This window comes from Pan paniscus, chromosome 3 (assembly GCF_029289425.2).
Source record: "Pan paniscus chromosome 3, NHGRI_mPanPan1-v2.0_pri, whole genome shotgun sequence".
Taxonomy (NCBI): domain Eukaryota; kingdom Metazoa; phylum Chordata; class Mammalia; order Primates; family Hominidae; genus Pan; species Pan paniscus.
In genome coordinates this window covers 40604596-40625740 of record NC_073252.2, presented here as the reverse complement: position 1 = coordinate 40625740, position 21145 = coordinate 40604596, and the positions used below count along the sequence as shown (strand labels likewise).

The window sequence follows — 21145 nt, the reverse complement described above, 5'->3', positions numbered from 1 at the left end:
CTAAGTGTTTGGCATCTGAATTCATTGAGTAGAGTAGCACACCATATAATTTATTTAATATGGTATATTAAACATGATGATAAGGAGAATAAAACTTGTAGGCCATAAGATTTTCTTGAATGTGTTAACCTGAGTCAGTGTACCTTTTTTTTTTTTTTTTTTGAGAAGGAGTTTCACTCTTGTTGCCCAGGCTAGAGTGCAATGGCGCCATCTCAGCTCACCACAACCTCCGCCTCCCAGGTTCAAGGGATTCTCCTGCCTTAGCATCCTGAGTGGCTGAGATTACAGGCATGTGCCACCACGCCCAGCTAATTTTGTATTTTTATTAGAGATGGGGTTTCTCCATGTTGGTCAGGCTGGTCTCGAACTCCCAACCTCAGGTGATCCGCCCACCTTAGCCTCCCAAAGTGCTGGGATTACAGGTGTAAGCCACTGTGCCCAGCCCAGTGTACCATTTTTTAATGGCCTCTAATGAAATCCTAGTTTTATCAACTCTAATTTTTGTCTTTTTTGCATCTCTGAACCTTCTCTTTTTTTAAAGGATTTTGTTTTTACTGTGGTATATTATACATAACATTTTACCATTTTTAAGTGTATGCTTCATTGGCAGGAAGTATATTCACACTGTTGTGCTGCCATCACCACCATCCATCTCCAGACCTTTATTATCCCTAATTAAAACACCCACACCCATGAAGCACTAATTCCCCACTCCTCCCTTTCTCCAGCCCATGGTAACCACTAGTCTACTTTCTGTCTATGAATTTGACTACTCTAGGTACCTTATATAAGTGGAATCATATAATATTTATCCTTTTGTGTCTGGCTTATTTCACTATTAGCATAATGTCTTCAAGGTTCTTCCATATTGTAGCATGTATCAGAATTTTATTCAAGGCTGAATAAGCCGGGCACGGTGGCTCACACGTGTAATCCCAGCATTTTGGAAGACCGAGGCGGGCAGAGCACCTGAGGTCAGGAGTTCAAGACCAGCCTGGCCAACATGGTGAAACCCCACCTGTACTAAAAATACAAAAATTAGCTGGGCGTGGTGGTGTGCGCCTGTAGCCCCAGTTACTTGGGAGGCTGAGGTGAATTGTTTGAACCTGAGAGGTGGAGGTTGCAGTGAGCAGAGACTGCACCACTGCACGCCAGCCTGGGTGACAGAGTGAGACTCTGTCTAAAAAAAAAGCAAAAGAAAAAAGGCTGAATAATACTGCATTGTATATGTATACCACGTTCTGTTTATCATAATCCATTGATCAACATTTGGGTTGCTTCCATCTTTTGGCAACTGTAAATACTGTTGCTGTGAACATCATTATACAAGTATCTATTTGAGTCTTTTGGGTATATACCTAGAAGTGGAATTATCAAATGGTAATTCTAGGTTTAATTTTTTGAGGAACCACCATACTGTTTTTTACAGCGGCTGTACCATTTTATATTCCTACCAGCACTGCATGAGGGTTTCAATTTCTCCACGTCCTTGCCAATGCTTATTTCCTGTTTTTTGTTGTTTTTATAATAACTATCCTAATGAGTGTGAAGTAGTATCTCATTGTGGTTCTCACTTGTTGGTATGCAATACTTGTAGTTGGTGTAAGAGACACAGCAAATTTGGATATTGCATTAATCAATGTCTGGCTGTAATTAGATATATATGCATGTATGTATGCATTGATTCTTCTCCTCCAAAATTACAACATGGTTTATAAGAACATGTGAACAATAAGATAAATAATACAAACAGCTCAATTCATGTCACTGGGAAAACTGAAAAAATAGAAGAAAACTAAAAAATGAAACTATAACCCAAATTAGATGAACATGCAAGTGTGTTGTAATGTCCCCTACAGTTACTAAAATTGGAGTGAAAAAAATCAATCGTGAACTTCCTAGAGGCCAAAGTAAAAATAAAAACAGGGTCGCTAACATGGCTTGTTTATTACAGAAGATGATAGCATAGGTGAAGAATGGCTTTTCTTGGCCCATTGATGTAAGAAATAAGCTATCGCTATTTTAAAATATGTAGAGATAATTGTGTTACTGACACCAGCAGATTTCAGACTGAAAGCAAACAGGATTTTTTCTTATATTATTGGGGTTGGAATTGGCAATGACTCCATAGCCTGACTACTGTAAGACTGTTTTTGTAGGTAGAATAGTAGTTTCAAAGTACAGTTAGGGTGACAGGAAGGCAACTCCACCTATCTCAGCAGAGATAAGTTCTATTCCCTTGGACTGTAGTCAGTTAATGTTGTATACAGTACAACAGGTAAGATCTTGAATTGTCTCCTATGTATTTATATATGTACCTGGCATTTCCTGCCCAGGTCACAGATTGTAACTACATGGGTGTTTATGCAAATAGTCCTCTTAAAAATATATCCTTATCTTCCATTTGGAAGAAGGGAAAGGTCTTCATGTTCAGATTTAATGTTGAAATTTCTTGGTTGGGTGTGGTGGCTCATGCCTGTAATCCTAGCACTTTGGGAGGCTGAGGCAGGAGGATTACTTGAGCCCAGGAGTTCGAGACTAGCTGGGGTAACATAGTGAGACTCTATCTCTATTTTAATTGGGATCTTTTTTTTTTTGGTTCCTTTTTTTGTGGAGAATGAGGTCTTTCTATATTGCCCAGGCAGGTTTCAAACTCCTGGGCTCAAGTAATCCTCCCACCTCTGCCTCCCTAAGAGCTGGGATTACAGGCACAAGCCACTCTGCCTGGCCCTCCATCTCTATTTTTAAAAAAAGAAAAAAAAATGTTTTTCAACTTGAAACTACAGAAACTAATTTTCCAAGTATACTACAAAAAAATTTCATGATAACTGGAGACATCAAACCAGCTTCCAAGCACTTGAAGAGGAAAAAAATAATAAGAATAGAAGCCACGTGTAACAGATATTTTTAAAGAACTGAAAATGTTTATCTTAAGAATTACTCTAAAATTGAAAGAATTGGTCTAAGATTTTACTCAAAAGTTTGGATGAAATTAATAACTGACATTTCTTGAGCATTTATAATATTCTAGGCACCATTCAAAATGCTGTGTATGTATAAACTCACTCCTCTAAACTTAATGAGGTTAATACTATTATTATTCTGATTTTATAGGTAGGGAAACTGATGTGAGGCATGGAGCAGCTAACACTAGCAAGTATTAGAGCTGAGATTCACAAACAAACATATGCAGTCTGGCTCCAGAAGCCACATACTTACCTGCTAAACTGTACTGCCGCTTGATATTAGAGCAAATTAACCACAAAAGGACTATTTTGGCCATCTGGCAAATAAATAGCTCAGATTTATTTTGTTTCATTATAGTTTTATTTTTTCCTTCAATGATCAAATTCATTTTTATTATCCTTGAAATTTCCCTTAATATTCTTGTATACATCTCCTAGTCCTAAATTTTAAAAAATGAATGATACTCCGGGTTCTAATTAATTGATGAAACCTTATATGGCCATTAAAAATGATGTTTTTACAAAGATTTTTAAGAATACAGAGGAAGGCTTATAACATAAAGTAGCACCATGTAAATTAGGAGGAAGCCAGGCTTCCCCCTCCCACCTCCTCAAGAAAACATCTAGAAAACAGATGAGAAAGTTTCATTGTGCTATCATTGGGTAGGAAAATTAGGAATAATTTCTTATGTACTTTTCTTAACTTTCTATAAATTTAACTGAATACTTTTATAGTCCAAAAAATGAAATAGATTTCATTTTTTTAAAGGCGAATTGGAGCCTTTCATTACAGAAGTATAGTCTGCAGCTCATCGTAATAATCTTATTGCATAATTTAGAATCACTTCCACAGAACCCTCGGCCATATAAGTGAAGGCGGCACAGTTCAGACCTGCACTGTGATATGTGGCTGTTTACTTAAAATTTAAAATCCAGCTCCTCAGTCACACTAGCCCCATTCCAAGTGCTCAGTAGCCACATGTGGCAAGTGACAGCTTTTCTAGCATCATAGAAAATTCTATTGCCCAGCATTGGTTTGGAAGAAAAAACAGGGAATCTGGAGCCAGAAAACTTGGAATCAAGTCTGCCTACAAGCTGACACTCGCTGTGTGAAATGGGGCAGTTTACTCAACCTAAGCCTATTTCCCCATGACCAAATTGTGACTGAAGATAATACCATGTACCATATACAGAGGTTAAGAAAATTAAGAGAATGCAGGTGACAGTTCTCTGAAAACAACAGTGTGGTTTACCAGGTAGATGCTGCTTCCCAGTCCCCCAGCTTGAAGTCAGTCTAACTCTTCAAGGACTGATTCCAAATCTTTGAATGCTTCACACCAAGAATTTTACCTGAATGCCACCATCAAAATCAGATTAGCTCTTATTACAGTTCCTGGACCAAGCCCGTGGCAATGTGCACATTTCATTTCTTCCTTGTAAAAAGCTTTAATACACAGCTCTCTCTATACAATGACAGTTCCTAAAAGTTTTCTTTAATAATTTAAAATCTTCACTGTATTTCCATTCCTACAATTAAAAAGACTCCCTTAAAAAAGAAAAGAAAGCTGTGTTCACCAAAGAAATACATGGAGTTTGTCAAATTCCATATAACAAGGAAATCAGGCGGAGTTAACGGTGCAGGAATGAAGCAAAAGAACGTGAGGTTTTTACCAAAAATGAGAGCAGCTTCGCAAAACTTCAAAGCTGTCGGGGTACTGATGAAATGGAAGTACTTGCTCATTCTGATTTTTTTTTTCTCTCTCCTAACTCACTTCTGGTTTTTGCTGCAAGACAACTTGACTATTTTAGACAAATGTAGGGCTGCTGCATTTCCAGAACGCCTCCATCCTATTTCTCATTTAAACCACCTCCCCTCCCCCGTGGCCTATTAATGCATACTTGCAAGGCTGCGAAACACAACCCAAAGGAGGCAAGATCCAGCGGTTCCCCACTCACGCTTCTTTCTGCTTCCCTAGGTTTCCGCCAGCTGTGGATGCCTTTGACATTATGACCGCAGAGGATTCCACCGCAGCCATGAGCAGTGACTCGGCCGCCGGGTCCTCGGCCAAGGTGCCCGAGGGCGTGGCGGGCGCGCCCAACGAGGCAGCACTGCTGGCGCTGATGGAGCGCACGGGCTACAGCATGGTGCAAGAGAACGGGCAGCGCAAGTACGGCGGCCCACCGCCCGGCTGGGAGGGCCCGCACCCGCAGCGTGGCTGCGAGGTCTTCGTGGGCAAGATCCCGCGCGACGTGTACGAGGACGAGCTGGTGCCCGTGTTCGAGGCCGTGGGCCGCATCTACGAGCTGCGCCTTATGATGGACTTTGACGGCAAGAACCGCGGCTATGCCTTCGTCATGTACTGCCACAAGCACGAGGCCAAGCGCGCAGTGCGTGAGCTCAACAACTACGAGATCCGCCCGGGCCGCCTGCTTGGCGTGTGCTGCAGCGTGGACAACTGCCGCCTCTTCATCGGCGGGATCCCCAAGATGAAGAAGCGCGAGGAAATCCTGGAGGAGATCGCCAAGGTCACCGAGGGCGTGCTGGACGTGATCGTCTACGCCAGCGCGGCCGACAAGATGAAGAACCGCGGCTTCGCCTTCGTGGAGTACGAGAGCCACCGCGCGGCTGCCATGGCTCGCCGCAAGCTCATGCCTGGCCGCATCCAGCTGTGGGGCCACCAGATCGCCGTGGACTGGGCCGAGCCTGAGATCGACGTGGACGAGGACGTGATGGAGACCGTGAAGATCCTCTACGTGCGCAACCTCATGATCGAGACCACCGAGGACACCATCAAGAAGAGCTTCGGCCAGTTCAACCCCGGCTGCGTGGAGCGCGTCAAGAAGATCCGCGACTACGCCTTCGTGCACTTCACCAGCCGCGAGGATGCCGTGCATGCCATGAACAACCTCAACGGCACTGAGCTGGAGGGCTCGTGCCTGGAGGTCACGCTGGCCAAGCCCGTGGACAAGGAGCAGTACTCGCGCTACCAGAAGGCAGCCAGGGGCGGCGGCGCGGCTGAGGCAGCGCAGCAGCCCAGCTACGTGTACTCCTGCGACCCCTACACACTGGCCTACTACGGCTACCCCTACAACGCGCTCATTGGGCCCAACAGGGACTACTTTGTGAAAGGTTAGTGGGAGCTCTTCTCCTGGGTGGGGCCCCCAAGAACGTTGCCTCCTAGGCAGGGGGCACCAGGGATACCGTGGCTGGCATTTGCTGAGCTGGTAGGTGCTGAAGGCCCTCCCACCCCCCTTTTGGGTTTGCATTCTGGGTCTAATTCTTTCCTGGCACCGAAGGCCGTCACTTACGCAGCACTGATAGAAATACAGATCGTTCTGGGGTGAGCGGTAAAATCACAGGAATATGCAAGTGCTGGAATTCTGCCTTGCCGAGGTCCACCGGGTTAGGGGCTAGTCCACCATTCTCTTGGTGCTTACGTTAAAACCTGCTTGTGATATTAAATCTTAAGATGTTGGTGGAGTCCGTGATTTTTAATTTTGTTTTTTGTTATCACTGATTAGGATATAATGACACCCAGCATTACCTGGAAAATAAGATACATAGGTTCTGGGTCCTGTTCTCTGATTAACTGGGTCTGTGACTTTAGTTAGTCACTTTAATCTCCCCTGGCCTGTTTTCTCAAGCATGAAATGAGGAAGGTGGACCAGCAAATCCCCTTCCAAATCTAACTTTAAAAAAAATTATTTAATAGTATATATATATGTATTTTATATATATATATATTTTTTTTTTTTTTTTTTTTTTTTTGAGACAGGGTCTCACCATGTTCCCCAGGCTGGTCTTGAACCCCTGGGCTCAAACCATCCTCTCGCCTCAGCCTCCCAAAGTGCTGGGATTACAGGCATAAGACACCACACCTGGCCACAGTTTTTTTTTTTGGGGGGGGCGGGGGGGGTGGGTAGTCTTTGAATGTTTTTCTTTACTGAAATTGCAGATACAATCCTAGAAACTCACCCTGCAAGTTTGCCTCTTGTACTAAGAAGACATGCTTAGGATGCAAATCTAGGCTGAAATAGAATGTTGGAAGCATCTTTACCAGCCTATTAAAGAGCAAAGGTGTAGCCACCTGCAATTAAGACTGGGGCAGTTAAATGCCGAGAACCAAGGGCTGAGGTCTGCCTCCAGCACCGTCACTGTTGGTTGCTGATCATCTTTTGTGTTGTTATTACAAGCAGGCAGCATAAGAGGCCGAGGGCGAGGTGCAGCTGGCAACAGAGCCCCAGGGCCCAGGGGTTCCTACCTCGGGGGATATTCTGCTGGCCGTGGTATATATAGCCGATATCATGAAGGGAAAGGAAAGCAGCAAGAAAAAGGATATGAACTGGTGCCGAATTTGGAAATCCCTACCGTCAACCCAGTTGCCATTAAACCTGGTACAGGTCAGTATGAAGCAGATTGAGAATGCTCCCATTCAGCATAAACCCCAGCCCTTCTGTTTGAAGTGAATCCAAGGGTTTTTCAGGCTCTCACATCTGCACAGGGGTTCCTCTTCTCCTAGGCAGCTAGAGACAAGGCAAAAATAAAGTGACCCCCTGGACCTCCTTATCTAGAACTTCAGGGGATGGTGTAGCTTTGACTATGTTCAAATCAAACTTGCCTGAGTAAGGTTTTTTTTGTTTTTTTGTTTTTTTGAGACAGAGTCTCGCTCTGTCGCCCAGGCTGGAGTGCAGTGGCGTGATCTTGGCTCACTGCAAGCTCTGCCTCCTGGGTGCACACCATTCTCCTATCTCAGCCTCCAGAATAGCTGGGACTACAGGTGCCCACCACCATGCCCGGCTAATTTTTTTTTTTTTTTGTATTTTTAGTAGAGATGGGGTTTCACCGTGTTAGCCAGGATGGTCTCGATCTCCTGACCTTATGATCCACCCGTCTCGGCCTCCCAAAGTGCTGGGATTAGAGGAGTGAGCCACTGCGCCTGGCCATGCAGTAAGGTTTTCAAAGGGCTGTCACCCATTGTTAGGTTTTGTCTCAGTCTGTGGCTAAGTAAGGAGAGTTGTAGGGGGAAGAAAGGAAGAACATGAGGCTTTCTGTATCTTCCATCAGGTAAAACCTGTCTTTTCCTTACTCAGGCCTATTTCTGCCCCGACCATCTGAAGTCGGAGGGTAGAGCTTATTGCCCCATTCTGAGAGTTGTTTGGAAGGGCAGAAAATTCCCCTTCAGGAGTAAGCAGCACCTTTTGTCCCTTGTCATGGTCTGAGCAAATAAGAATGCTTGAGGACAAGGCAGTGGTGAAAGTTTTGTTGTTGTTTGAGATGGAGTCTTGCTGTGTCACCCGGGCTGGAGTGCAGTGGCATGATCTCGGCACACTGCAACCTCCACCTCCCGGGTTAAGTGATTCTCCTGCCTCAGCCTCCCGAGTAGCTGGAACTACAGGCGCGCACCACCATGCCTGGCTAATTTTTGTATATTTAGTAGAGATGGGGTTTCACCACATTGCCCAGGCTGTTTTCGAACCCCTGACCTCAAGTGAGCCACCCGCCTGAGCCTCCCAAAGTGCTGGGATTATAGGCATGAGCCACTGCACCTGGCCTTTGCTGAAAATTTTTGCAGCTAATTCCCTGGTTTCTCATTTCCAGCACTCATTTCCTCCTCTAGTTGGATCAGTAGATTGGGAGTAGGGATGCTCAAGTATTTCAAGCCAGGGACCCTGAACTTAGCTTTCACCTCCAGGCCCTACAAACCTGTTTATTAATGTCATTAGTGCCCATGACCATCTAATGTGAGGCCGGTCTTCTGACCCGAACCTGCAAAAAACATTAACTCCATTGTGTGAGTCTATCACAAACTCACGTAGCACCCTGCAGAAGCATCCAAACACATGGAAAGCTCAGTCCGTGGGTAATTGGCACGACCCTCCTCCAGACCCCCTCCTGGCTTCAGCAGGAGGAAGTTGAAGAACTGTTTGGAGCCCAGCTACTCTGATTTTCTTCTGGTTGAGATTGTACACTTCTCTCCCTAGCTAAAATAGAGTCAAGGAATCTGTGCATTTGGGACATAGGTACACATTGGCCTCATAGAGTTAAAAAGCATTTCCCCAATTGAACTTTCTTTTGATGATTCTAGTAATGATTTTTTTTTTTTTTTTTTTTTTTTTTTTGCCTGTGTAAAAATTCTGCAATTTCTGCAGTTAAGTGACTCCTTAGACTAGATTGCCTTTTAAATGTCATTGGCACTGTGGGCAAAGTAAAACTGATCCCACAGCTCTGTAACTTAATAAAATAGAGCCTGGATATGGGAGTCGTCGCTTCTACTTGTTGAGAAGGGAACTCCTTTTGGCAAGTTACAGTAGCTTAAGGTTTAACAAGAGAAAAGAACTGTTAAATAATCTTTAACTATGTAAAGTTGTGTCCTGGAGCCTGAGGTAGAAATTCCTGTGGGCTGATAGCCAGAACAATTCATTTACTTCATACAACCCCTTGTAGCTTAAACTCACAACCCTCTCTGGGCCCCATCCGTTGGCGTCTATTTCTGATCATCCAGAAAATGAGAACATTGTATTTTAGGAGAGGCACCAGGGTGGTGGTGAAGTATCTGGGCACAAGACCAGTGGAAGATATGGTTGGAAAGGCAGGTAAAAGATTCGATTAAGGTTTTAGGTATATTTTATCGAATGGCTGTACCATTGTTTAGCTTACAATCATTTGTCTCTTTACCTTTGATTGAGTCTGTCCTATTTAGAATAAATGTACCTACAGTTGGAGAAAACCAGAAATAGAAAGATTCTTTGTGTACACATTTCATATTTTTGTTTGTCCTTTCAACACACACACACACACACACACACACCCCGCCCCCCACACACACACTCACACAAAAGGGCTGATATCTTTTCCTTTTGATCTCTTCTTACTGTACCTTGACATTCAATAGCTGCTGTTTGAATCTCTGGTTGAAATCGTAATTTTGGACTTTACTTGCAGAAATTCTTTGAATTGGGAGGTCCCACTAAAAGCCAATCACTCCACAGCTTCACTACTTTGCGTGGGCATGAGGAAACTGGGGAATGTGCTATTTTTTTTACCATGTGTTTTTCCTTGAATCGGTAATGTTGAAATCTGAAATACAGGGTGGGGAGGATGTACACAGGTCTGAGTTCTCAGAATGAAACCCTCAACAGCACCTGTTTCTTAAATAGTGGTGAAAGTGAAAAAAAGGCAGTGCGGCTGGTAATGAGTGAGGTGAGTAGGAAGGAACAGGCAGGCCCAACTCTCACAGGCAGTAGGCTTCAAGCCTCTGATCTTACTTCTTCGTCTAAGCCTGTTTTCCCATAGTCAGAGGCCCTTTCTTGCTCAGTAGGACATCAAGAATAAGATTCAAACTGTGATTTTTCTGTAGAAATAGTAGAAAATATTGGTGCAAAAGCCTTACTCTAGGGGTCTCTTCCACAACAGGCAGGGGGAGTTACCTGCCACCGCCCATCCCTTCCTCTAGGGAGCAGGCATCTGGGTACATGGCTTGTACTGAGAGAACAATAGTGAGTATGGAGAGGCCCAGGACCTCTAAACGTGGTTTTAAAAAATATCTTAGGCTGGGCGTGGTGGCTCACACCTGTAATCCCAGCACTTTGGGAGGCCAAGGCAGTTGGATCGCTTGAGCTCAGGAGTTCAAGACCAGCCTGGGCAACGTGGCAAAACCCTGTCTCTACAACAGCAAAAACAAAAAGCTGGGCAAGGTGGCCTGTACCTGTAGTCCCAGCTACTCAGGAGGCTGAGGTGGGAGGATCTCTTGAGGCCAAGAGATTGAGGCTGCAGTGAGCCTTGATCGCACCACTGCATTCCAGCCTGGGCCACAGAGTGAGACCCTGTCTCAAAAAAAAGAAAAGTTTTAAAAAAAATAAAAATAAAAAATATCTTAGAGCAAGTGCTGGACCCTACTCAGCGACTGAAAGTGATTGACCTGTTTTTCCTTCTTGCTTCTCTTGCAGTAGCCATCCCTGCCATTGGGGCTCAGTATTCCATGTTTCCAGCAGCTCCAGCCCCTAAAATGATTGAAGATGGCAAAATCCACACAGTGGAGCACATGATCAGCCCCATTGCTGTGCAGCCAGACCCAGCCAGTGCTGCTGCTGCCGCAGCCGCAGCCGCAGCCGCCGCAGCCGCTGTCATTCCCACTGTGTCAACGCCACCACCTTTCCAGGTAGAGTTCTTATTGCAGGCATTGTCATTTGTGTGTGAAGCCTCTCTTTAACATGGATTCATTTAGTATTCAGCACTGAGAATTTACTGTGTGCCTGGCTCTCTGTTACAGCTATGCGGTTGGGTGACACAAAGCATTTTGAATTTGAAGCATGACAGAAAAAAAAATTTTAATTAATTGTACTACCCTAATAATATCATTGTATTAAGGGTGGTAATCAATATGCAAAAATTATGTGTAATTTTTCACAGTGTCATAATATCGTGCATATATTTTTTTAAAATAGCACTGGATAATTTTTAGCTCATATTGTTAAAGAGCTGACACACAAAGTCCAGGGAGTGATTTCACATTTTCACATTTCAAACTGCAGCTCAATGAAGATTTTTTTAAAAATTGTTAACTCCCTGTGTGTGTGTGTGTGTGTGTGTGTGTGTGTGTGTGTGTGTGTGTAGAGAGAGAGAGAGAGAGAGAACATCTGTATAGATACGTAAAATTTTGTGCTGGGTACAGTGGCTCATGCCTGTAATCCCAGCACATAGGGAGGCCAAGATGGGAGGATCACTTGAGGCCAGGAGTTCAGGACCAGCCTGGGCAACATGGTGAGACACTGTCTCTACAATTTTTTTTTTTTAATTAGCCTGGCATGGTGGCATATGCCTGTAGTCCCAGCTACTGGGGAGGCTGAGGCAGGAGGACCACTTGACCAGCCTTGAGGTCAAGGCTGCAGTGATCTGTGATTGCACTACTGAACTCCAGCCTGGGCAACAGAGTGAGACCCTGTCGCAAAAATAAATTTACAAAATATGCCCATAATCCTCTCTTCCAACCATATCTCCCACTGTTCCCCTATCTCTTCCCAAACTCATCTTACCATGTTGGCCTCCTTCCCCACCTTTGTTCATAGTGTATCCTGGTTTCTTTATTCTCATCTCTTCCATAGAATCTTTCCCATCCACCTCCTAGAGAAATTTTCTCTCTCTCTTTTTTTTTTTTTTTTTTAGACGGAGTCTCGCTCTGTCGCCCAGGCTGGAGTGCAGTGGCGCGATCTCGGCTCACTGCAAGCTCCGCCTCCCAGGTTCACGCCATTCTCCTGCCTCAGCCTCCCGAGTAGCTGGGACCACAGGCGCACGCCACCATGCCTGGCTAATTTTTTGTATTTTTAGTAGAGACGGGGTTTCATTGTGTTAGCCAGGATGGTCTCAATCTCCTGACCTCGTGATCCGCCCGCCTCGGCCTCCCAAAGTGCTGGGATTACAGGTGTGAGCCACTGCGCCCGGCCATGAAATTTTCTCTCTTGTACTCCTCATTACTACATCATTACTTGGCCTATGGCTGCCAGTGTGTTCTATCTCCCAAGGAAAATGAAGCTCCTACAGACCAAAGACTGTGTCTTGTTTCTTTGTATCTTCACCTTATAGGACATAGGGAGGACATCCATTTAACAGAAGAAAATCTTGTTAAAGCTGTTCTCTGTGAGGCAGTGAATCGTGAATACCAATCACAAGTACTCAGGCCCAAGATCCCTTATCCAATTGAAAAAGAATTATCCAGGCCACTTTTTTTGATTTTTGATTTTTGATTTTTTTGAGACAGTCTCACTCTGTCACCCAGGCTGGAGTGCATGGCTCACTGCAACCTCAACCTCCCTGGTTCAAGCAATCCTCCCACCTCAGCCTCCCAAGTAGTTGGGACCACAGACACGCACCACCATGCCCGGCTAACTTTTTTATTTGTAGGGACAAAGTCTTGCTATGTTGCCCAAGCTGGTATTGAACTCCTGGGCTCAAGTGATCCTCCCACCTCAAGCTCCCAAAGTGCTGGGATTACAGGCATGAGCCATTGCCTACATTTTTTAAAAAACAGAGATTCTTAGACTCTAATCCCTGAAGATTCCAATTCAGTCAAACTGGGCTGGGGTCCTAGAATTGATATTTTGCACAGCTCCTCACTGATTCTGAAACAGAGCCAGGCCTGTGACCCTCCACAGTAGGATGCTGTTTACTTGCTTTTGCCCACTCTGAACGCTAGTCTTGACTGCATTATTCAGAAAGGGCAGACTAATTGAAGCTTATTTATCTTTCAGTATGTCATTAAGTATTCTTTAACTTGGGATCTCTGAAAGACAAAAAGAGGAATTGGTTGTAAATGACACTGTAGAATAACAACTAAGTATAGTTATAATACTTGTGGACTGACGGTAAATATTTACAATAACGTAGCAGCAGTACTTAGTGGTTCTGATAATAATTTCTAATTCTCCTTTACTAAGAAATTCATGAACACTTGTCTTTCATGTGCACTGTGAGTTCTGGTCAGGTCCAAATTCCAGGCACCATAATCATGTCCTGACTATTTCTGTCTCCTATCAGTCCGCACTGGCTGTTGCCATCAGGGTTTTTTTTTGTTTGTTTTTGTCTTTTTTGTTTGTTTGTTTGTTTGTTTTTTGCGACGGTGTCTCGCTCTGTCGCCCAGGCTGGAGTGTAGTGGCGCGATCTCGGCTTACTGCAACCTCTGCCTCCCAGGTTCAGGCGATTCTCCGGCCTCAGCCTCCTGAGTAGCTAGGACTACAGGCACGTGCCACCATGCCTGGCTAATTTTTTGTATTTTTTTAGTGGAGACGGGGTTTCACCTGTTAGCCAGGATGGTCTTGATCTCCTGACTTCACGATCCGCCCTCCTCAGCCTCCCAAAGTGCTGGGATTACAGGCGTGAGCCACCGCGCCCGGCCACCATCAGGGTTCTTATTTGCAGTCTTTGCTTATCCTCCCCTACCTTCGATCATCCTCCCCTACCTTGTAGGCGCTCAGGGGTGTTCCTATTTAGCCAATTTAACAACACCACTTGGTATAGTTAGAGCAAGGATAACTGCTCCTCCTTGACAGGAGGGAAGACTGCAGGGACTCTTCACCTGAATTAGAGGCACTTTTTTTTTTTTTTTTTTTTTTTTTTGAGATGGAGTCTCACTTTGTCACCCAAGCTGGAGTGCAGTGGCGGGATCTCAGCTCACTGCAACTTCCGCCTCCAGGGTTCAAGCGATTCTCCTGCTAGAGGCACTTTTTAGAGATGGGTAAATGTTTCTCCCACTACCATCATTGCATTTTTCTTTATTCCTGCTCTTTGATGATGCTGTATTAATGCAATTGTATACTGGTCCCCCCTTATCCTTGGGGGATACATTCCAAGACCCCCAGTGGATGCCTGAAACACAGATATTACCAAACTAATAATATACTATGCACGAATTTTTTTTCCTTCTTCACAATTTCACAGATAGAAAATTTCTTTCTTACTGTAGTTCTTAGCAACCTCAGCATAGGATTTTTTTCTTTCCTTATTAAGTAGAGAACTTTCCCCTTTTCATTTACAGGAAGGCCTTTAGTGCTCCTCGTTGGCATATCCAAATTGCCAGCATTACTACTCTTGCACTTTGGGGCTGATATTAAGTAAAATAAGGGTTCCTTGACGGTCAATCTGATAACCCAGATGACTATTAAGTGACATGGGCATGGAGCACAGACAGTGTCGTTTTCCTGGACAAAGGGATGATTGGTGTCCCGGGCAGGATGGAGAGGGATGACATGAGATTTCATGGAACTACTCAGAAGGGTGCACAATTTAAAACTTATGAGTTATTTATTTCTGAAATTTTCAGTTTAATATTTTCAGACTTCAAATGACCGCAGGTAACTGAAACCATGGAAAGCAAAACCAAGTGCTTCCCCATATATTCTCATTTTACAGATAAGAAAATTAAGGCCCAGCAAGGAGACAGAATTGCTGGCCGGGAGTAGAATTGGGATTGGGAGGTCAGATGCCTGATCTCTGCATGCTTTGTCCTTATAGTGTGGTGAATGCTATCATAAAAGGGACATCACACGAATGAAAAGAGAAGCCATGGGTTTGGGGACCTACTTTTGATTCCAGGCCGTAAGCCAGTGCATGTCTATGTGCAAAACTTGGTGTTGGAGTGGGCAGCCTGAACCCAGGTGTTGGGCCGTCCTGTAGCACATGGAAAGGTCTCTCTCACATGTTGCCTTCCCTGCCGTTTCCTCTCCCTTTTTGCACTGGTTATTAAACCTACGTCCACACATGTGGAAAAGGTGACTTGTGTCTTGCTGTGAACCACAGTCTTTCCAGTTCTGGAGCTCCTCTCCCTGGTTGTAAAATGTCACGGATGAGACACTCATTGTTTAGGGTTGTAAGAAGCAAGTTAACGTAGGGCTAAAAGTGCAGGCTCCAGAGTCACACATTGCATTGCTTAAAAGCTGTGTCACTTTGTGCAGGTCATTTAACACTTCCACACAACTCCATATAATCATAGTACCAACTCTACTGGTGGCTGTGATGATTCAATACTGTCATACAAATAGGGCACTTAGAATAGTGCCTGAGTTTGGGGGTTTGTTTTGTTTTGTTTTGTTTTGTTTTGTTTTGTTTGAGACAAGGTCTCACTTCCATTGCCCAGGCTGGAGTGCAGTGGTGTGATCCCAGCTCACTGCAGCCTTGAATTCCCAGGCTCAGGTGATCCTTGCACCTCAGCCTCTTGAGTAGCTGGAACTACAGGAGTACGCACCGCCATGGCTGGCTAAGTTTTGTATCTTTTGCAGAGACAAGGTTTCGCCATGTTGCCCAGGCTGGTCTCGAACTCCTGGCCTCAAGCCATCCTCCTACCTCAGCCTCCCAAAGTGCTAGGATTACAGGCATGAGCCACCTCACCCAGCCTCTGAGTTATTAATTGTTATAATTATCATTATAATTATAAATTAAAATTATTATAAATTATAATTACTATTTGATTATAGTTTTAAAAAGTAATCTTAGGCTAGAAGTTCCTAAGTTCCTTTGAGCACAATTTTGGAACTCTGATTTGCAAATTTTGTAACAGAAATTAGAGCTAATTCCTTTATAAAAATCCAGGAAGAAATAATTATTTTAATTCACCATTTCACATATGCTGAATTGTTTATTTTGAAGAAGTATTAACATATAGGGAGACCATACCAGCATTTACTACCAGGCATTGTATGGCTCATGAGGTGCACCAAATATTTTGTTAAATGAATGTTTTATTTTATTCAGAATCTCTTTTCAATGAAGCATCTCACAGAACTAGTTCCATGGCAAACACTTTGGGAAATACTGAACCACAGTCTTCCCATTCATACTCCTGTTTGTTCTGAAAACATCTTACGTTGCACTTTCAAGTAGACAGAAGGAAGTAGCAGGGGCTTTTCTAGAGCCAGTGGTGGCCGTCAACAGTTCAGGCAGCTTTACTTAGCTTGTCCTTGCCCACTTCTTCCTCATTTGGAAACTGCTCTTTATCCTTCAAAACTCAGCTCGAATATCCCCGCTGCTGAGACATTTTCTCCAACTTCCCCATTAGTTGGTTCTTTCTCTAAGCTTCTACAACAATTTGTATACATTAATGGTGTCATCTCTTAGGTGGGAGGTGATGGAAACCATCACATTGGCTGAAAATTGTGTATGGTCACAATTTTTTAAGGTCACAGCTTAAGAAGCTGTCCCTTTGGAGATCAGTATATTTTGTTTCTCTAAGTTGACACAGTCTGTTCCTCTCTCTGTCTCTGAGACAGATCACATTCCATCAGTTAAGTATGAGTTGAGGCAGCTGGCATGTATCTAGAGGCCATGTTTAAGGAAAAATACTGATTTTTAATTACTGTGAAATCAATTGTGTGGATGGTAGATTCTCCGCTGCCTTCTCTAGCTCACTCTGGGGCATAGACTGATTGAGTGAAATGGTAAGTAGAAGATTCCGGAATACAGTACAGAGAAGGTCCTCCTTATCCGCAGTTTCTACATCTGGATTCAACCAACCGTGGCTTGAATAAAGACAATAAAAAATAACAATACAACAATAAAAAAAAAACAAATGTCAAAATACAATATAACAACTATTTACATAACATTTGCATCATATTAGGTATTATAAGTGATCTAGAGATTATTTTTAAAGTGTATGGGTCCCAAGACTTTGGGAGGCTGAGACAGGAGGATTGCTGGAGGCCAGGAGTTCAAGACCAGCCCTGGGCAACATAGTGAGACCTTGTCTCTATGAAAAAAAATTTTTTTACAGTATACAGGAGGATGTGCATAGGTTAAATGCAAATACGCCATTTTCTCTCAGGGACTCGAGCATCTGAGGATTTTGGTATCCACGGAGGTCCTAGAGCCAATCACCTGTGAGGATACTGAGGGGCAACTGTATTTCACCTTTCCCTCAGCCTTCCAGGCCTCTCACTTTCGCAAGGTGGCATCACTGAGTTTGAGGATGCAGCTCCACCTTACCTCTTCAGTGGCTCTTCTCCCACTTGCTTACAATAATTGCTATTTGCCCGCCCCTCTGCCTTTCTCTCCCTTGCTTTTGTGTCTTTGTATTCCCGTCTTCTGGGAGAGGCTTGTTGAATGAATGGATGATAGGTACATACACGTGTTCAGGAAGGCTCCTTTTTGTCTCTTCTCCTCAGGGCCGCCCAATAACTCCAGTATACACGGTGGCTCCAAACGTTCAGAGAATTCCTACTGCCGGGATCTACGGGGCCAGTTACGTGCCATTGGCTGCTCCAGCTACAGCCACGATCGCCACACTACAGAAGAACGCGGCAGCCGCGGCCGCCGTGTATGGAGGATACGCAGGCTACATACCTCAGGCCTTCCCTGCTGCTGCCATTCAGGTCCCCATCCCCGACGTCTACCAGACATACTGAGGCTGGTGACCAGCACGAAGACAGACCACACAAACACCACTGAAGGAACGCTTGACTATTGATGAAGAAGGAACATGTAGGATTCACACATGCAACCTGAAAGTGAAGAGTGTTAGCAGATTTATTTCTGAAATATTTTATATACATGAAGTTTTCACTCGGTTTTTAAGACTATTTTCAACTTAGCATGCCTACGTTCATTCATTTCCAAAAGACTTGCAGTGGTTCGTGCCTTCATACCATCTTTTAAAAATTTGTATGCTGTACTACATTTGTATAGAGGTTTTTGTTGTTGTTGTTGTTGTTGTTTTTTTAAGGATATATTTTCAGTATGAAGGTTATTTTCTTAACTTCTGCACTCCAGAGATTTCTATTTTGTAGTACCTTCAATAATATATCAACTATATATTAAAAAAGCACACTTGAGCAGCTGGGGAACTATTTTGAAAAATATATACAATATTTAAAGATACAAACAGTAGTGCTTAAAAATACTACATAAAGCATTATTTTAAAGGTTATACTGGAAAGTGCAATTTTAAAATGAGTAAAACCTCTGTATTTCTGCTGGCATTAAGGGTTGATGGTGTTACCATGTATCATCATGGCGGTACTATTTTTTAAAAGAAATTAAACACTGGATCTCTCCTTAAGCCAACATTGAAAAGACTTGCCGCACTTCTGAGTCCAAACACTGGAAAGCTCTCCTTTGCCACCGTTAGCCGGGGCTCATTCTCCATGTGCCTTAGCCTTAAACATGCCCCCACTCCCCCATCTCTCACCCTGTCCCCTCCTCCCCAGATTCCCTGTCCCACCGCAATGTTTGGCAAGCCTAGGACTGATAAGTAGCTCTGATAGAGGAGCTGGTGGCTTTTATACTTCTTCCTGGGTTTTTGTTGGGGTTTGTTGTTTCGTTGTTTTTTGTTTTGTTTTGGTTTGGTTGGGGAAGTATTATCTTCTACGTGTGCTATTTTCAGTAGCAGAGTAAGCACAAGGTTTTAATCGAGTTGCATAAGACACCTTTGCATAGCTATTTAATTGCCCAATGTAAAACTTTAATGCCATTTCTAATGCTTTTATTCATTTTTGAAGTATGAGTTTGTAGGGACAAAGAATGTATGTTATCGTAGACAAGACCCCCAGAGACTCTTTTCAGCAGAAAGTTATGCTTCTAGTTGCCTTACCATGTTTCTTGCAAAACTGTCCATGGTCCTCAAGGGTGTTGGAAACATTATGTTTATTAAATGGGCCTCTCTTCCTTTGCTGTGCACTTGATGGGTGAACTGGATTGGGGTGTGCACATCCAGGAGGAGGAGGAGAGACCTGTAGAAGTTTAAAGATAGTTTGTAAATATCTTCTAATGCTTGTTTTTAGTCCTTTTATGTTGGAGAAGTTCATGGTATGTAGTTTAATGCAAAATGAAACCATTTTATTTCAATGTTATTAAAAAGGTTTGTTTTATTAGGAAGTTAATGTATTGTTGCAGTGTTTTGTGCCTGTTTAAAGGCTTTTGTTTAGCAGAGTGAATGTAAAATACAGTAGAACGTTAAGATTGTCATCTACTTTTTAAAAAAAAATATCAACTTGGAATTGTTTTTTAAAGGCTCAATCAAGGAAGTGAGGTGTGCAATAAGGTAGCAAGTAAAACGCAGTTGCGTTTTTATGTCATGTTAGAGATCCATACAATCTTTCCACTCACAGGATTTTTGTTGATGGCTGAATTCTTGTGGATTCATAAGAGGATCATGCCCTTAGCAAGTACTTTTGTTTTGTTTTAAATTAAGAGATTCCCAAATGCCTTTTTCCCCCTCATCTTGAGATGAGTTTTTATGTGTAAGCAATATTTATTTAACTATTCTATAAAATTATTGAGTGCCTTCTGAGGCCTTTAAGCACCGCTAACATTCCTTTCCATCATTCTTTTAAATGACATAAAGTAATTGTGCAATGTTCCTGATGATGTACCCCACAAGCTGCATTCAAACTCAAATCTGTGGGAATGAGTGACTCGACAAAATGTAATTTGGATCAGATCCTCATCCCCTGACTGTGTGAAGAAAGTACTCTCCTTCTAGTGAAGGATTGTCACAGAGTTTCACTGGATGAAACTGTGACCCAGTATTCTTACTGTATTTTACATATGCCTGTAAATTATTTGCAAAAAAGAAGAGGAAGAGGAAGAAAGAAAAGAAAGAAAGAAAAAGAAAGAAAAGAAAGAAAGAGAGAAAGAAAGAATTTTAAAAAATGATACCTTAACATGGCAACCACCAAACTCCCTTAAAAACAAACATTGGTGACATGGCCAATTAAGTATCAGTGAGCCTCCTATCTGGGACTTATCTGTTCCTATTGTTTCAAAACCATTTCATGTACACTACTGAGGTAAGTTTATAACTTGAAATGTGAACTTTTGTTTTTTTTAGTGTTAAGAACAAACTATATAAATGTAAAAAAAAAAGTTTTAGAGTTCTGTTTTCAAACATTGCTAGTGGTTTAGTTAACTTTAGCTGCTTTATATTTGAAAAGCTTTTATTTAGATCTTGCTCCATTTACAGTACATTCTTAGGATGTATGTAGTAAATAAAGCTTTCTTTAAAGCAATCGCAAGACGTTATTTTAAATTGTGTTTTCTTTATACTGATTTATTTTTTCTAAAAAAATTAGGAAAACCCTTACAGCATAGAAAGGATTGGCTAATTCGATATTTTCCGTTGGAGAAATCAGCAAGTTAACGGTCATGTGTTTGTCTTGGGACTACCATTGAAGATGGTTTACATCCGCCAGGTGCGGTGGCTCACTCCTGTAATCCCAGCGCTTTGGGAGGCCAAGGCGGACAGATCACCTGAGGTCAGGAGTTCGAGACCATCTGGCCAACATGGTGAAACCTCATCTCTACTAAAAATACAAACAAAATTAGCCAGGCATAGTGGTGGGTGCCTGTAGTCCCAGCTACGTGGGAGGCTGAGGTAGGAGAATTCCTTGAACCCAGGAGGCGGAGGTTACAGTGAGTCGAGATCATGCCTTTGCACTCCAGCCTGGGCAACAACAGCAAAACTCCATCTAAAAAAAAAAAAAAAGATGGGTTACATAGCTGAATTGTGAATTATGAGTATCCTCAAACTTTGGCTCAAGTGGTAGGAGATTGAACACTCAAATAATACTCAAATCGGGATTGGAATAGGATGTGACAAAGCCTGTCACCACCCTCAGTGCCAAAGTTTATTTATAATCCCAAAGGCTTTACACGCAGAATTTTAAATGGAGAGAGTTGATGTACATTGAGTTTTCTG

The 21145-nt window shown here is 43.1% G+C and overlaps 1 protein-coding gene across 13 annotated transcripts in view; it reads left to right on the top strand.

Annotated features, from left to right (window-relative positions):
• RBM47 (RNA binding motif protein 47) overlaps positions 1-20462 on the top strand; it is a 206833-nt gene extending 186371 nt beyond the window's left edge. For 8 of the 13 annotated variants that reach the window (XM_063603537.1, XM_003832210.7, XM_063603536.1 and 5 more), the window contains 4 exons: positions 4943-6096; positions 7161-7367; positions 10914-11125; positions 17616-20462. In XM_063603537.1, coding sequence (XP_063459607.1) covers positions 4974-6096; positions 7161-7367; positions 10914-11125; positions 17616-17855 — 1782 coding nt within the window. In that variant the 5' untranslated portion in view covers positions 4943-4973 and the 3' untranslated portion in view covers positions 17856-20462. The remainder of the gene's footprint in view (positions 1-4942; positions 6097-7160; positions 7368-10913; positions 11126-17615) is intronic. The other 5 variants (XM_008957588.5, XM_063603538.1, XM_055111294.2 and 2 more) reach the window with 2 other exon arrangements.
• The last annotated feature ends 683 nt before the right edge of the window (positions 20463-21145 follow it).